An 18,618-nucleotide genomic window follows, 5' to 3' on the forward strand; every position below is an offset into this window, starting at 1 on the left:
AGCGCATCTGTGAGCTAGGGTATTATCAATTTGTTCGCATAAGGGTTGTTTGTAACAGCCTAAAGGAATCAAAATAGATATGCATATATATACAGTGGTCGGAAAATTATAGTATTGATAAGTTTTCACAGTTATTTATTTTTTTATTATTTTTTTAATTTCAGTTTTTTGAACAAACTAGTAGCTTCTACAGTTTTGGTTTTTCCATTCCCAAATTTTTACAGTGTACTCCATAAAGTTTGACAACTATTTAGCTTGCAAAAGCACAAAAATTAAATTGTTCATAAGTAATAAAAGAAAATTATTAACAAAAAAAATTAAATTTTTAATGCAAAAAATTATTTATTTAAATATATTTCACACTCAAGTGGAAAGCCGAGGTAATTACGAACATTTTTAATACTTAACTTATTTTCGCCGACAAATACTTTATTAACCGCAAAAAATTTAAAAAACATACTTCTCTGTTAGTTCAAAATTTCGTTCGAGACTTTCGAATATCATGATGAAATACAAAAATAGTCTTCTTTTTTTCAATAAAGAATGTAAAAAAAAAAATATTTCCCACCAAAAAAATATTGAGGTGTAAATATTGCATGGAATGACCCATATAACTACATAAAAAATGTTTGGAAAATTGACTTGGCACCGTAAACTTATGAACTGATGTATCTCAGTAGCCGCTTCGTCAACCCCCAGTGGCGGCTCCCCACCACACTCGATACAATTGCGCAGAGTTCAACTGAAAAATTTAATGAACATTTTTGGAATTGGGTAATAACATAGTGCAATAAATTTCAAAGAGTTGGAGGCGATGGGAATCGGACTAACGGCATTTGATTATGTTGGTCAAATACTCAAAAAGTACCAAAGAATTTAGAAAAGTTGATTACCATTTATTTTTTATCTCAATATGTAATTTCGTGTTTAAAAATCTAATTTTCTTGAAATAAAAAAATAAAAACACATTTTCCAAAGTTAACGGAGCAGAAAGGGGTTTGGATGGGCGGAGTTTATTAAATATATAAGTTTGTATATACATGTAAGCACGTAGGTATAAAATTTGTGAGCAAAACCAAAAGAAAACATGGTAATTGTTTATTTTTGGACCTTAAATTCACGATTATTAATTTATTTAAAAAGGAAATGGGAACCAACTTTTACAAAATGCTTTGGTATTTATTCATATTTTGATCTCTTTTAATGAATGCAATTGGCCTCACTCCCATAATTTTTTTAGTAACGGGTGATTTTTTTGAGGTTAGGATTTTCATGCATTAGTATTTGACAGATCACGTGGGATTTCAGACATGGTGTCAAAGAGAAAGATGCTCAGTATGCTTTGACATTTCNGGTGGAATCATTGGACCGTATTTTTTCAAAGATGCTGTTGGACGCAACGTTACGGTGAATGGCGATCGCTATCGTTCGATGCTAACAAACTTTTTGTTGCCAAAAATGGAAGAACTGAACTTGGTTGACATGTGGTTTCAACAAGATGGCGCTACATGCCACACAGCTCGCGATTCTATGGCCATTTTGAGGGAAAACTTCGGAGAACAATTCATCTCAAGAAATGGACCGGTAAGTTGGCCACCAAGATCATGCGATTTGACGCCTTTAGACTATTTTTTGTGGGGCTACGTCAAGTCTAAAGTCTACAGAAATAAGCCAGCAACTATTCCAGCTTTGGAAGACAACATTTCCGAAGAAATTCGGGCTATTCCGGCCGAAATGCTCGAAAAAGTTGCCCAAAATTGGACTTTCCGAATGGACCACCTAAGACGCAGCCGCGGTCAACATTTAAATGAAATTATCTTCAAAAAGTAAATGTCATGGACCAATCTAACGTTTCAAATAAAGAACCGATGAGATTTTGCAAATTTTATGCGTTTTTTTTAAAAAAAAAGGTATTAAGCTCTTAAAAAATCACCCGTTATTACAGTATGTAATCAATCCCCTTTAACAGTATTTTACAGAAATACGAGAAACTAATTCACTCAGAATCGATTTTGTAATAATCTCTTAGCAAAAAAAAAATTAAATTATTATACTTTTTATAAAATGAACCTGGAACAGACTTATCAATATCTAGAAATATTACATATGTTATTGCCATTGGTGCAGGAAAGCAATATGCTGAAAATCTTTGCAATCGAACTAAAATTACGCCTACTTCCCATATAATGGTAAATTTCATAAATACAAATACTCCGATATTTCAAAAGCTAGGTACGCAAATTTACTCCAAGTTTATTCTAGATTTTTGGATAATGGGCGTGACACCACCCCAATATCTTAAAAATGTTAGTCGGTCAGCCTCAATAAATATTTCTATAGTTTAAAACAGTAGATACAGCGTTTAAATAATAATAATAAAATAAAATAAAATAAAATAAAATAAAATAAAATAAAATAAAATAAAATAAAATAAAATAAAATAAAATAAAATAAAATAAAATAAAATAAAACAAAATAAATTAAAATAAAATAAAATACAATAAAATAAAATAAAATAAAATAAAAAATAAAATAAAACTTGTAACTTACTTCATACAAATAAACCAGTTCTACTTTTTTGTCAACTGATGGTGACGGCGACGGTAACGGTGACGCAATTGGCGTTATGTACTTTCACTTTTCTAATTTAAAGGCTGTTTTTCAAAATTTAAAGTGAAACTAGTGAAATATTCTTTATCAAATAAAAGTGGCGGTATTCATTGTAAGCAAGGAAATGAGAAAAACTAAAATATTCAAAAATATAATTACGAAATATTATTTAAACTTTAAATAGCGCTTCCAATGCATATGCCCTAGACAGCCGATAAATAATTAATTTCCCCACGGCTAGTATAATTTAAAGTATAAATAAATTAACTTATTTGCATGTTATGAAATAACTGTCTGCATTTCCTTTTGTTTTATTAACATTTTCATAATAATTCAGGATTTCTTTTACTAGTAGAAATAAACCAGTAATGTACTCTCTATATATTAAAATATAAAGACTTATTGTCTAAGTTATTATTCATACAAATATGTACATACGTCGTTTGTAAACTGATATAAAGATATGTACGTACATATGTATGTGCACGCTATGACATTTCTATGTTAAGCTGAAACTAGAGAGTAAAATATGCTCGAACAAGCAGTTGCCCTTTCGTGTGTACTTTTGAACTTGTAACGGTAATAAATTTGCAGCGATGAAATGAAATACCGCTTGTTTTTGTTCATATTTGCATATAAATATATATATTTTTTTTTTACTTCTAAAGCTGAGTATATTTATCAAACTATTGTTTGCATTGCTTTTATGTCGCTGAAACATCGCAACAATTGTTGAGCTCAGAAACTGGAGCGCGTCCTTAACGCATCAGCAGTTTTTGATATGGCAAGAGCAATGGATGATAAAAAAGTAGAGAAGGTTGTTGATAGGTGTATATGTACACATACATGCAAGAATATGTACGTATACACAAAGACGACGAATGCAATAATACGCATTTTCTATCAAACACTGCCTGCAATAGTTGCTAATCTTCTACCCCATTTTCATAGACATTTTTTGAACCAATGTTATTTCAGTACTTACCAATGGCAGAGGTTTAAGTGTCTATATAATTCTGAATGCATTGATATTAGAATAGAATAACGCAAATAATAATAAGCTTCTTGAATGTTGCGTTAGCAAATGAGTAAGTGATCGTTCTGAAATGGCTAACACCCAACCACAACTATTGTTACTTAGTTATTTTATTGGGTACAATGTGATCTAGAATATAATTCTTGTACCTGTCTCTTTAACGTACCGTTAGTTCCCGTAATGAATGCCAAGGAATTCTTAGTTCGAATGTGGATGAGTTGAAATAAGTAGGTATCTAAATTACTCTTTATCTGGTAAAGGCTGGATGCTCTTTTACAATATGCTCTAACTTCTCAGCAAACTAAAAACAATGCTAGCATTCTGTTTCTGCGGACCGAGAAACACATATTGGTTTAAGATAATATTTTTTTTTATTCATAGCCAAAGGATAGGCAAAAGGTCTGGCTTGTCTGACGTCCAGCACCACATTATAAATTTACCCACTCAAAGATACATCCCCGGTTTCACCAATCAATTTTAAATTTATCAAACTGTTGAAATTTAAAAAAGATTAACTTGGTATACAGCACAGCAATAGTTGCGTTCCCTAACTCGCAAGAAATTGCAAGAATTTACAGGAATTTGCCAGAAAGCGTTCCCGTACTCGGCTCTCTGGCTTCTATTGCCTTTTGACAGTTTTACAGGTTTTAGCCCAGAAAAGTTGGGGAACGCAACTAATATCTATACTAGTGATGCTCAAAACAGCGCTCATGGCAGAAACTTTTCGAAGCTCTCTGAAAATTTTATATGGGCGCACACAGAGTAAAAGCTCTCTCTGAACATCAATGATCTATACATAAACTCAGTCTATTGGTGAATGTATTGTAAAGGCGAGAGAGCGAAACAGTTTTACTGGTCTTGAGTGTTAAGACCCTATCCATCAGCAAGCACTCGTGCATTGGCGTTTGTAGAGCAGCGATGAGCAGAGAGAGCTTTTACTCTGCACGCGCCTATACAAAATGAAAAGGAAGCTTAAAAGAGCTTTTCCCACGGGCAAGACAGTGCCGATCAGTGTTGTAGAGTAACTCAAGCTAGTTAATATTCTAATACGTTTCAACAAAAAAAGCCTATGAACATTGCTGGACAATACCTACGGAATTTAGAGAAAGTAAGAAACGTTTACTTAAAACAGACTACAGTGGTAAGAGACTATCGCTGTTTATGAAAAATGCAAGGTATATTGATGTTTTTTTTTACTTATAACCATCGATTACTATTGGTTCTTGCAAGTTTGATGAATTCAATTTAACAATCGATTACAGGAAAGTGATTAGTCGCGGCGTAATTCATCTCACTTCAATTATTTAGATAATTTATTAATCTACAACACGATATTTCTTCACCTTAACACTATGACCAGTCCTCTCTGCGTAGTCTTTCGTATCAACCAGAAAAAATATTGTCTGGAAAGGTCCCAATTCGAATTTCGCAAGGAATAATAGCTTTTTTGCAAGGTCAAGGTAAATGGTCAATGCGGCCCTTCTTTGAAGGGAACGGTGCATTCAAATATGTTAGGAAAGCTTTTCTGAATAAGCTTTACTACACATGTGAATATGCCCAACGCAAAGTATTTGGCTTAGACACTTTTCACTCTTTCAAAAGATTTTCAGGAACCAATTTAAAACCTTGTTCGTACATTAAAACCGATTTGAACTTACAATGCTAAAAGCTTAGTGGGTTTTCTTCTATGAACATATGGCTTTCAACCTGAATTGGAGTCATCTGGTCGCCTTGCAAAAATACCCGAAATTTGCTGCATTGTGTAATTATTTATTAGACAAGCGTTTACCGCTATCCTTTAAAATATTTAAATTATAAATCAGAGTTTTTCCACTCCCAAAAGATAGCCAGCACAAATCCCACACGCCTACTTGTAGAATGATTTTGTTTTCTTCTATACTTGAAGCATATGTACTAACATATGTTCATACATATGTATGTATGCATCTACGTACATACGCACGAAAGTGTATGTACAGTGATTGAAAAAAAAAAAATGATGCATTGTTTTTCTGCTCCTACATATGTATGTGCATATTTCCCTTCTACCATCAACGTTTGACCTTAGCGCAGTGCCTATAGGGCTTTGTAAAGCTTGCAACTTTTATCCAAGTGCATACATACATACATTCATATGTTCTGATTGTTTGCACATTTTTCATTTTCATTTCATATTTGATCACGAAGTGTTTACAAACATACATATATATAGATATATATTCATTATCCATTTGTATGAGCATAAGCTTGCGAATGATGGTATTTGCGATGAAACCGTTCACAAGGCCAACTGAGATCAAGGTTTTTATTTACAGAGAGCTGTATTTTCGCCTAATGAAACTTTCATATAGGTAGGTATAGTACATGCGAGAATTGTGATTAAAAGCCAGAATTTAATGTAGTTAAAGTGATTTATTTAATTTTGTATACAATACTTTTAATAAGTAACCAATCGGATTTTTTCCATAAAATAATTTGTATATCAAGTAGCCTTTATAAAAAAAATACTTGATTTCACTGCCCATCCCAAATGGACCAAAAAGTACACAGCGTTTGACCTGTGTTGTAACGATTACTTTTCGGTACTCAAAAATGTGGATGGCTTGCCAATTGCGGTGTTGGCAGAGCTAAAAGCAAAAGGATTTGGTTTTATGGAGGATTTTTGAAGATAATGCAATTAGGTTGAAATTTTTTGAATAAGAAATTATCGAATCGGCATGCATGAATATCCGAAGATAATAAAAAACCGCCTGCAAAAGTACCAGATTTCTCAGTAACCGCTATACAAATAAAAACAAAAAGTCAAAAGTGGGCAGCTGAACACGTAGATGTTGATTGGAGCCAATTGGTTTTTACCTACGAGCTCACCTTTTAAATGGTAATTACTATTAAGCATGTCTGGTCCCCTGAATGCAGCAAGCTGCTCCAGCCATCTGTGAAGCATCCAGAAAAGTGAGTAATTTGGGATGATCCGAAACAAAAAACCTCTCCAATTTTTTATATCTTCTGCCAAGTTCCACCAGTTGTTCTTCCCAAGTGTAGACGAATACTTTTGCACTTGGTCTTAAGATTATGCCCGTCGACGCCCTTGCTTTCGTTGTGCACCCATGGGTATGGAATGGAAAGATTTTTTCACCGGCGGTTGGTCCCAACTTAGACAAATATGAAGCTAAATGTGCGGAAAACTTAAATTTAAGCGTTTGAACACAATGTTGTCATCTTTGATATACTCGAGTGAATTCGACGCAACAGTAAGGCACTCCGCACATTAAGCGCCGAGTCATAGTAGTGTAATCGTTGAGGCATACTAAAGCATGAAGCTTTAATGCCGGATACATGCATTTCAATCAAACTCTGTACACTATGATTCATAATCAGCCTAATCATAAAAGCTCCATAAATCTAAGTGCCCAACATAGTAAAGCGCTTGCCGTTTTGAAATCGTCATCTGATTACTTTCTTATGTTTGAAATAAAATTTATTTGTCATTTTGAGAGGAAATAAACGAAAATTAATGATTTCGTGCTGAAATTCGTGCAAATGGTACTGAAGCATAGGTGTTTATGCAATATTACATTGCAGAAATATTCGCGGAAGTGTGTAATTGAGAAATAACGGCCAGAAAGCGTATAAAAATACAGGGCGCGCCAGTGCGCAAAAGTCGCGGCGTCATGCATTCGTTTGGGCATGACGAAACGATTACACTATTATGATGAGGCGCGTAATGTGCGGAGTACCTAAGGTATCTTAAGAGTCTCTATCACAAATACCTACGCATGTACATACTCAAATCTTCCAAAGAGTTCATAAACATTATTACGAAGGAAAACATTTCATTTGACTGCATTTCATAAGTTCAAACTGCCTATAGGCGTTCAACGCTTTTATTGCTTTTAGTTCTTAAGGAGCCTTAAGTTTTGGGAAGCTTTGTATGTATGCAGTTGCCGTAGGTGCGTTCACGCATACATACATACCCTTATGTATATGTATATATTTATGTGAGTATGTTAAAGCACTGCCGACTTGTTGAAAACTTTTGCAAAATAAATGTTATGCTTCAGGAAAGTAGGAAAATGAAAAGCTGTGGATGAAGTATGCAACTTAACTGTTAGTTAATTCGACATTGCGCTGGCGACGAAAGCAGCAAGCCCCAACTAAAGAAAATAAACACATACATAGATACTTATGTAACTATGTGTGTATGTATGTGAATGAAGAACAAAAAAAAGTGAAAAATCCTTAATCTGAAACAATGCATAAAGTTGGAAAGAATTTTTTCACTTAAATTTAACTTTAACGGGAAAAGTTTTTTATGCTGAACGCTCTACTGCAACTGGGTAACTCAAACAATAAAACCTTAACTAAGTCAGACAACGTCTAAAAGAAATCATAAAATCAAACAAGTTGAGGCACAGAAAATATGAATGAATGAATTTGAAATGAGCTAAAAGAAGAAAGTAATGCATTTTCTTAACTCTTAATTTTAATATATATGTATGTACAGTGTACATATACTTATGTATGTATTTATAGAATCCGTCTGGTTTGTGACGCTTGACGGATGGTACTTGTCTTCTGAATCAAGTCAAATAAGTAGAAAAAGATTAAGTATACATTTGTGTATTAATGAAAAAAAAATATATTTTTATAAAAGGCGTAGCTATGCACAGACGGACAGAAAGAGGGTTGTTTAGTTGAGTTTCGAAGTAGCTTTTGATTTATCTGTATATCCGTAGTTGCAGATTAGCGTGGGCCGAAAATCCACTTTTTCAGAATTTTGATTGGTAATAGCTAAACTATATTTCATCATGTTCTAAAGACAATCACCCAATTTCTTAGCTTATTTCGATTTTCTACAAAAAAGGTCCATATACCAAATTATGTAGGACACTAAGACTTTCGAGGATACTTGTAATTTTATTAAAAAAATGCACTTATTATTATATATTTTTTTGCATTGAACTTTGATGAACTTGGACGAGCCTAAGATTTTGACCAAGAATTGTCATCTTTCACACAGATTGTGTTTTGAGCATAATGAACCATATTTTTGCTATTACCAATCAAAATTTAAAAATGCGGATTTTCGGCTCACGCTGTTTAATGTAGAAAGTTTTGTTTGCAGTGCAGAGAAAAAGAATACCTCCTCTTAAAACCACTTTAATGAATTTGAGAAAATATTTAGAGAATAGAAAATATACTTATATATCACCCGAATTTAATATATGTGCTTGATTTAAAAATGCGCTTCCTTTGTCTAAATCAGAGGTTACCAAGATTTTTTTTCTCATAGATCACTTTCAAAATTGTACTGGTTTCGGTGGACCACCCCGAAAAATTTCTACCATATTCTCAAAACTGCTAAAAAAATATGAAGATTTCTTTTAACGATAGAAATTCGCATCGGAGATGAGTTTAATTCCTAAATTGGGAGTAGTAAAAATAAAATTAGTACATTTTCTTGTTTTCTATTTGTTAAATAATATAATTATAGACTTGATAAAATTAAAACTAAACATTAATAACGTAACTTGAACAATTCAAATAACTAACTGTGATTGGGATGAACTTGATGGGTTGACAGTTTTTTTTGTTCACCGGAGGCCACTATCCAATTCCTGTGTTGAATTGCTTGGTGATTCCGGAAATCAAGTTAATTTATTTATTTTTTTCTAGAGATAACTTTTCGAGATATTTGCAATTTAACATTATTCAGCGTAGTAGCTGGAGTAGTTCCTTTTAATCATGTATATCTTACTAACAAATTATGAATAAGAAAAATTAAAGCTAGTAAAATGATGGTTTCTGAGAAATTAAATAATCATTGAAGGTTCATTGTGATTTTGGTGTAAAAATGAAAAAAAAAAATTAAAACCTTAACACGAAAAACTAAAAAATAAGACTTTGTGTACATTTTTTTCATTTGTGTTAAAGCATGTTCTGTTACAAAAAGATCAAGCTACTAATGAACAAAATCGATGGACAAATAAAGAGGAATGAGCGGTCAAAAGAAAATGCACAAAGATTTTTGCTAGAAAAATTAGCATGTTACTCAAACGTAATGTGAGAAGAGAAGTACAGAACAAAAAATAATATGAAAGTAAAAAACAAACAAATTTTATTGATTAAAAGTTTAACTTTATTCAATAAAAATACAAAATTGGCACATGGGCGAGTAATTTGAAAACAATTGTTTTTAAAGAAAAGCTTTTATTAGTGGTTAATAAAAAAATCTAGTCCCGCGGCACCTAACGGCTTGGTTTTTGTGTAGATATTTCCTCTTTATTTCGGTCTATAAATACGGGTTTTTTCAAATACCTCGACACCTGCGCCACCTAGCGGATGAATTCATATTTCACATTGTCGCATTGTCGCCAGGTCCTGAACTAAGTTTAAAGTCTGTAGCATTGAATATATGAGCAAACTATCGGGGGGTGGTTAAAATGTATTGCAGGATTTGATTACACACAGGTGAAACATAATAAAAGCTTGTAAAAAGGGAAAAAACAGTAAAATTTTTACTTCCGTAAATTGCATATGGCTGAGGGATATTATAAATAAAAATACTTTGTGCTACTAAGCCGGACTCTACTTTCCGTATCAGTGTTTTTTTTTTTTTTAAAGGGTATTCCCTTTGCAAATTGTAGCTCAAAACGTTTTTTCACCTTTCCTATAGCATCTTTCTTTAAAAAAATTAAACACTTTTTATGTCATTATTGGGACGTAATAAAATTTGCTTCAATTGTGCTATTGAGCTTTGTGCCACAATTTGTTTTAAGAAAAATGGAAAAATCAACAAAATCTACGGGGCACCACTTATAGTTGCTATTTCCGAGATCACAACGCCTCCGCGTCAGAGTTCTTGCTCTAGATTTCAGCATAAATCGAACCCGTATCATCGATGTGCAAATTCAGCAACGCTTACCACTGAGCTATGTACAATCCGCAAACGCTTAAACACCTTTTCCTTTTTCTTGATTGAGTAGCCATTTACAATGAAATTTGTCAGCTAGGGAAGTAAAGTTATTGACAGTCAGCATGATTCAATAACTAAAGGTTTGCTCATTATTCACATTAGAGTTTTGACACACCCTTTACTCCCTTACAAAAGCTTTGCACACACACACGAATCCACACACAGTGGCTTGCTAAGGGAGCAGATTTTGTCAAGAGGGAGCGAGAAAACTGTTTCCTGAGCAAACCTTTTATTATTGGATTTTATTATCGTGATCTATAAGTACCATTTTGAACTGAGATATCTAACCTTTTATAATTTTTCGAATCAGATAGAGAAAATTCAAATTAAAAGTACGAAGTAAAACGGCTCAAAAAGAAGTACTATACTTCCAAAAGTAGTACGATTGGTCACATTACTCATACGCCATGTACACCTGTGTAACACTCTTTTCTGCTTCTGTTAACGTTTGAATTTTTTCATCATATTTTTCTTGGTTTACGATAGATTTATCTGTGCTCATTGAATTATTATCCACGCTTAATCCAACAATAAAAGTGATCACAGTACTTTCCTACATCGATTTATAAAGAATTGCTATGCTGCTATTTTGCACCTTTATAAGAAACTCAGCAAATTTGAAGCATTCAGGCTGTCCTTAGTTTTTCCGATAGTTTGCTCCGATTCCATTGGGCAAAACGCAAGTCTCCAGTTTTCCATATTGTCATCCAGTTCTTTACCCTGAACAAACCACAATGCCTTGCAGTCTCCTTCTCTTCATCGCAGAAGAGGCAGTATGAACTTACATTCGTGGTAAAATTTTGAGAAGGAACCAGCATTTTCCAGTGGCTTCTGGATTACCTGCAGTTACTTCAAACTCTGTTCGGTTCCCGTTATCTCCACTTAAACATCCATTTCACTAGGCAGGGTATTACAAACACATTCGATTTTAATAGCCAAAAACCTGTTTTTACACCCACGAACCGTCCGTCAAGAAATCTTTGGCCATATCTTCTTAACGAAACTCTCCTCTGCAAAGAAGATTAATAGGCATATACGGCCTACAATACCAAGCACAGACGACTCAGACACGTTAAAGGCGAAAGGAGTATGTGCATGCACCTTATCAACTCCTCGCCACCGTACCTGAATAGCTCAGCTGGTAGGCTGTCAGCTCCAGCAGCTTTAGTGTTTTTCAGCAGTGTTATTGCTATTCGAACTTCGTCATATTTAGGTTATTCTGATTATTAGTAGAATCTTTACTACTGTCTCCCATTGACACGTATGTAGTTATGAACGGCAGCCTATTACGTAGAAAGTACTTGAAATTCTAGCATATTTCTCTTTAAACTTTAATCTCACTGAGAACAGAATGTCGCACAACAGTATCACATAAGAAATATACAATAAATGAGCATTTAAATAAAGTTATCATCTCCTTGTATTTCACGTACATTACGTCATTTCAGCAGATCAACAGTGTTCATGGCGCTTTTTAAGCCTTAAGCGCGCTAAACTTTTTCGTTAGAAATCCTAGAACGTATGCGTAACGAAAAGAGGCACGAAAATACATCAGGAATAATGTTATGTTATGTGGTTATTAAACTTTATAAAAACCAAGGATCTTTGGTTGCGAATATTTTCAAATCCCTGATTTTTAATAAACACAGAAACAAATTTAATGATGTAGTAGTTGTTTTTAAATTATTTTTAGTCATTGTTGAGTAATCTACTCCCTTTTCTACAAAGCGGGATTTCGAAAAAATACGAATAAGGGCCTTTTTACATCAAGGTAATGATACACATGTTAGGAGTCGACCAGAGCTTCTTAAAGTGGGTTCCGCGAAACCCAAGAGTTCCATAGAAAAGTCACCGGGGTTCCGCAAAATTAATTTTGGTATGAATAAGAACGGCGGTCGGTTTGAGTTGCACACAGAAATAAAAGTTCTATAAACAGATTGACCGAGACGCAATTCAAGTACATATTTGTACTCTTAGTTGGTATGATTGCCTTACTGAGTGACATACATACCTGCATGAGAGCGTTGAGCTTGCGCTTGGCCGCTGAAGCCAAAATGTTATATACAACATTCTACAACAAACGCGATGAATTGCCAAATGAAATGTGAAATGTCATAACTGAGCACTTGGTGCATCACCTGAAATCTTTTTCATATTACCTTTCGGATGGTAGTAGTAATATCGGTTTTGTACAAAATTTATTTACGAAGCATTCATAGAGTGTTCAGACTACTTTGACCTTGAAACACACATTTTAATCTATGGTTCTGAAAGAGTATTGGGTTAATGTTAATACCGGGGACAGACATCTGGTTTTTCTTCCTAGCATTTCCAAAATACCATATGTCTGTTAGCAAATATTATAATATTATTCAAACGACTATGTGAGCAGCTTTGTGTTTTTTTGTAGTAACATTACAACTTTCCGAAGGTTGTAATTTTGTGGTATTCTCATTGTGAATGGCCATTTCGCACTAAATATACCCAAAAATGGCAGCTATCAGCTACTCATTTATCAAAAAATCGTTGAAATTTTCGCGCAATTGAAGCCGAAAGTTTACACCGCAAGTTCTGATTCAATATCTAATGTTTATGTGTTGTTCTTCAGAAACATATGATTTGACACTGAAATACTTAGATAATGTCTGTCACTAGGGCAGTGTTTTAAATACCACAAAAAAATTACCAGAATGCAAATCCCAGATGTCGTCTGTCCACGGTATAAGAGTAAATATCAAGAAGTCACTAAAAAGGCCATATTAACTTTGCTTCCTTCTGTCACAACGTACTCTGTCAACAGGGTTTTCAGCTTACACTTATAACGGGTGATTTTTTTGAGGTNAAACAAATTCAGGGTCGAAATTGGATGCTACCCCAGAAATACGCAGCTTCTTTTTTAGTGAAGGTTTTTATTCAGTAAAGGTTTTTATTCAGTAAAGGTTTTTATTCAGTAAAGGTTTTTATTCAGTAAAGGTTTTTATTCAGTAAAGGTTTTTATTCAGTAAAGGTTTTTATTCAGTAAAGGTCTTTATTCAGTAAAGGTTTTTATTCAGTATAGGTGTTTAGTAAGGGTTCCATTATCTTTAAAGTTTAAGAACCCCTGGATTAGACTGTTGCCTAAGCCATCATGCAATATCTGCATATACATATACGAATGTTTGTATGTATAGACAAGGGGCACAAGTGATAGTCGCCGAGGCGTACATACATTCCCATAAGTAAAAACGTCTGCGTAGGCGTTGGAGCAGAAGTCGTGTGAAGGAAAAGAAATAGAGCAGCAACTCACATACACTTAGCTACTTCACAGAAGAAGACTCACAGCCAGATAAAGCAGTAAAGCGCTGGAAAAGCGCAAAGCTTGAATAGGCCCAGAAATTGCCGGAATTGAGGAGCAAAAACATGGAGCTGTAGGAGAGTTGAGCGTACACAAAGCTTTAATCTGCAAGTCTTTGAAATAATGCAGACAATTGCAGACAATGTGTCCTTGCCATTCCGTTTACACACACGAATTTTCATTTCCTTTTTTTTACTTTTGTTGAGTGGCTGCAGGCAACTTCGTGTCCTTGTCTCATTCTTTTCGCACATGCACAAGCACACTCACATTAGTACTGGCATAGAAACATGTACATATGTACATACATATGTATGTATATGTGTATGTATGTATAGTCATGCTTGCATTGTTGTCGCTACACGTTTCCCTTTCGTGCTGCATATTTGTTTGGTTCTTCTTCGCTTGGCTTTGTTTTTGTGCGCTTCCACAAAAAGAAGAACGAAATGATGTCGCTGTTATTTTATTTAAAGTCAACTTGGCGGTTTGTTTATCGCTCTACTGTTTTCTGTCTCACTGTTCGTTTATTATTGCTGTTTTTGCTATTGTTGACTTTAGTCTAGTGGTTTGGTTGTTGCCAAGCAACATGTCGTTGCACAAAATATCCGCTTGCAATTAAAGTCACATCAAGTCGCATGTCCGGGAATTCGACGTCATTTGCAGAAATTTGTGTTGAAATTAAATGCAGTTTTTTGGCAGGCAAACGATTTGTACACATGCTAGATTAGACATACATATCCTCGAACAGAAAAAATTCCAAAAAAAGTAATTAAAAGGAGATATTGTAACGGGAAAACATAGTGTTGCCATACGCTCTGTAATGTAAAAATGTATTTTTCTTTGTGATTAAAAAGATTTACATAGAATACGACTTAAATAGCAAAGAAAAGTACTCAAAAGAATTCCTTTGTCAATTGCACCACAAAAAGGATAAAAAATACCACAGCTCAGCGCCTAGCAAAAAATATACTACAGAAAAAATAACGTTTTAAAGAACGTTTAAATTGCCTCTCATTAAAATCGTAAAATGATTGACGCATTGTCGCAAAGCGAATACGAATACATATAAACAAAGTTTGTAAGAGAAATAGAATCATTTGTAACATACTACACGTACGGTGACCAGATTTTTGTGGAATAAAATCGGGACTTTTCTCGTATCGTATCAAAATATAATAATTAGTTTTTAGAACGAAAAGATCTAAACTTTTTTAATGCAGTTCTATTTAAAACCAAACAAAGAAAACCAACCTAAACAAGTAAGAAAGTCTAAGTTCGGGTGGAGCCGAATATTAGATACCGCGCAAATATTACATATAGTTTTTTTCGCCTTTCCGATATAAGCAGGGGTGATCCGGGGTCCGATTTCAATAATTTTCAGCCTTTACATGGCAAGCCCAATAATCAATCTGAGTTTGGTACAAATTGCTCGAACAGTTACCGGTATATACATATGTGGTCATATGTGGGTGGTGCCACGCCCATTTTCTAAAATTTTTTGATAAACGTATTTTGTAAAGAGTTACCGGTTAATTCTTGTTTCATTCTGATCATTTATGTATATGTATTTATGTACACATGTTACAAACAACCGTTATGTGAACATAGTTATAATACCCTTGTGCACAAGTGCGCTCGGGTATAAAAATGATGTGAAACTGTATACAAATATATCGGAAGTTTGGTTATCTGTTAGACTGAACATATTCTACCTATCAAGTTTATTAATGAAATCTCCGAAAACGTAATTTTTGAGTTAGCATATGTATCTATATTATTAAACGTGCGATATATGTATGTATACATCTGACTGTCCCACGAATATCTGGAAAAAAAAAATTGTATGTGCATATTCTCTCTATTTGTGATTTCTAGCCTAAATAACGTATACATATACATATGAAATTTTATGCAAAAAATTCGATATGTTTCATATGTTTGAACGCACTTTTAGTAAATTTGCATCTTTAAATTTTTAAAAGAATGGCGGGATTTCTTTCAAGAACATCGAAAAAAGGCTGCAAAACGATGTGTTTTCCAGTCGAATAATTTGTGTTTGTCCTGAATATTTGCTATTGTAGAACTTTTTTTAATTGGTCTGACAGGGCGTATGATGAACATTGAATTATCAAAATCAACTTTTATATCTTTTTTTCTTAAAAAAAAGTGGTTTGCGTAATATTAAATAAACAAAATAAAATGCTTTAGTATTTGATTAAGGATTAATTGTGGAGGTAGGTATTAATAAACAAATTTTAAAAATATCATTCGAAATTTGTATACTTTTTTCTCCTTATATATATTCATAGGACTTAAATTACACTAAGATTCTTCAAAATGCACTCAAACTTCTCAAACATCTTTAAGGGTAATATTTTTAAAGGACATTTTTGGCATGTTCCAAAAGGATAATTGAAAACAAAAGTTATAATTAATCCAGCTTCGAGTTCTTCTTTAAATCGATACCCATATATCCATATTTTGTGTAAACTTTTCGAAATATATTATAATTTATGGTCCTTTGAAAGAAATTTTATTGGAAAGTTGTTAAGAGAAAACTAATAAAATGAGGGGGTATGCGTTAGAAAAACAACTTTGCTTTTTTGGAATAGTCTACTAAACGAGTAGGTACACTCATACATATCTTGTGTATATTTTTCATATCCATGATTTTTTAAGCAAATTAGAATTATTTGTTATAGTTTCACCAATTTATTTGTTAGTATCGTTTAATAAGAAGACATCAAATAACAAGAAAATTACAAAAAAAAATATACACCGAAATACAGCGAGAACATCAGTTTGACAGAGTAAAACATAACAAAAGATCAGAGAAAGTAAAGATCTAATGTTTTTGGCTCCTTTTATTCTATGTTCTTGGAGATAACGAAAGATCTGCCACTTTTGTCTGAAAAATGGTTTTTCCTTAGCTCCCAACTCACCACACTGTCGTTGGTCTCGGCTGAGTGGCAATTGCATATATGTCACAATTTTCTACTAGTTTTAAAAAAGGTTTCAAATTCCAAGCGTTTTCATCATTCTGCTGTTGTCTTCGCTTGAAATAAGAATCTTTCTTCCTTCAAATAAACTGCTTTGCAACTTATCGCAGCGTATATCGGGGTAAGCGGGGCATTTCTCGTTGTAGCAAATACGTATATTTCTCGAATCGCTTACATCAGGCAACTTCTTCCGTGGACGGTCTAATTGCAGCCACATTTTCCTTTTTGTAGCCGCTAGTATTTAGCACTGAAATTCTGGAAAACAATTAAACTAATTTTGTACATTTCATTAATCGCTCTTTAGCATCAACCAAATTATTTCACGGTGTGGCAACTCTTACCAAAAGGCAGGGTAAAATGCACATCAACATGTCTACTGCTACACTGATGGCTAGAGTTTGAAATGGGCTTATTTGTTGTTGGTATTCTGTTGTCTCAGCGTTTAGTTGGCGTCCCTTTGAGATGTTCATGAGCTTACGACACATGCACATACACACATACATACCTAAAAAAGATTCACTACGTTACTTATTGGCGCCGAACACGTTTTTCATGCTCATATGAATGCAGCGTGTTCAACTGTCGCTTACAAATTGTAATACGGTTGTACCATTTGTCAATGGAGACACATAAATACATACATCTGCTTGTATATATATATATATATATATGCACACGCGACTGCCTAGAATTGTCGACATTCACATATGCATATATATGTATGTATGTACATACGTATTCCCAAAGCTTCTGACATATTCTCACGTCTGCCTGGATGCTCATACGCCCACACACATACACTTTGCTTTATTCTACTCCCCTCCACTTTCATTTCTACGATATTTCCGAATCCGGACAGTCTTGATTTCTTTTCAGCTTGTCGCCTGGTGGCCTTAAATGTCCGCTTTGACTTTGAGTGATATTTTCAAATTATTTCACTAAGAGTTGGTTTGCTGCTGTCATATGAGCGGCGGTTGCGAAGGCTTTGCATTGGGTCAAGTGCTCACTTAACAGCATTCAAGTTTAATATTCTACATACATATTTGATTTAATTTTTTTTTTACAAAAATTCCAGTTGGTGTATTGAAAGTTTGTGAGCACATTGTGAAAGAATTTGCATGATTTTTCCTCTGATTTACCTAGTATAAAAGTAGCATTTTTTCTAAATGTTTTATTCGTTTCTTATTGTTTCAGGCTACTTTTGGCACATCACAGATTTGCATTTGGACACATACTACTCGACGCAAGGAGATGTTATGCACAGTAAGTAAAACATTTTATACATACATACTACACTGAAAATAAATTTTCGTAAAAATGCCGTGGAAAACTTTCGTAGTCTTGGTTTTCGTACAACGGACGAAACTTTCGTTCATAATATGAACACATTTTTCGCAACGAAACAAGATTTTACCAATCCTTCGTAAATATAACGAAAGGACTAATGCTTATTTCTCAAGTAGTTTTGCTCCATGGCAATTTTAAATTTTATGTAAATGGTAGCGGCACATTGGGTGAACTAAATGCATTCCTACATACATATTTATGTACAACTGTAGGTAATATTGTATGCGTCTTCCCAGGTAGGTTAAGTGCGGGTGATAAACCCATTTAGAACACTTAAATACTGTGTACATAACTACAATTAAAATGGTGAAAAATATTA

General features: G+C 33.7%; 1 protein-coding gene across 1 annotated transcript in view; it reads left to right on the forward strand.

Annotated features, from left to right (window-relative positions):
- The window catches only part of LOC108364323 (acid sphingomyelinase-like phosphodiesterase 3b), a 112,422-nt gene that overhangs the window by 24,612 nt on the left and 69,192 nt on the right, over nucleotides 1–18,618 (forward strand). The window contains exon 2 of the mRNA XM_017617961.1: nucleotides 18,147–18,215. Coding sequence (XP_017473450.1) covers nucleotides 18,147–18,215 — 69 coding nt within the window. The remainder of the gene's footprint in view (nucleotides 1–18,146; nucleotides 18,216–18,618) is intronic.

Source organism: Rhagoletis zephyria, unplaced genomic scaffold (assembly GCF_001687245.7).
Source record: "Rhagoletis zephyria isolate East Lansing unplaced genomic scaffold, Rhagoletis_zephyria_1.1 Rzeph_scaffold_01526, whole genome shotgun sequence".
Taxonomy (NCBI): Eukaryota; Metazoa; Arthropoda; class Insecta; order Diptera; family Tephritidae; genus Rhagoletis; species Rhagoletis zephyria.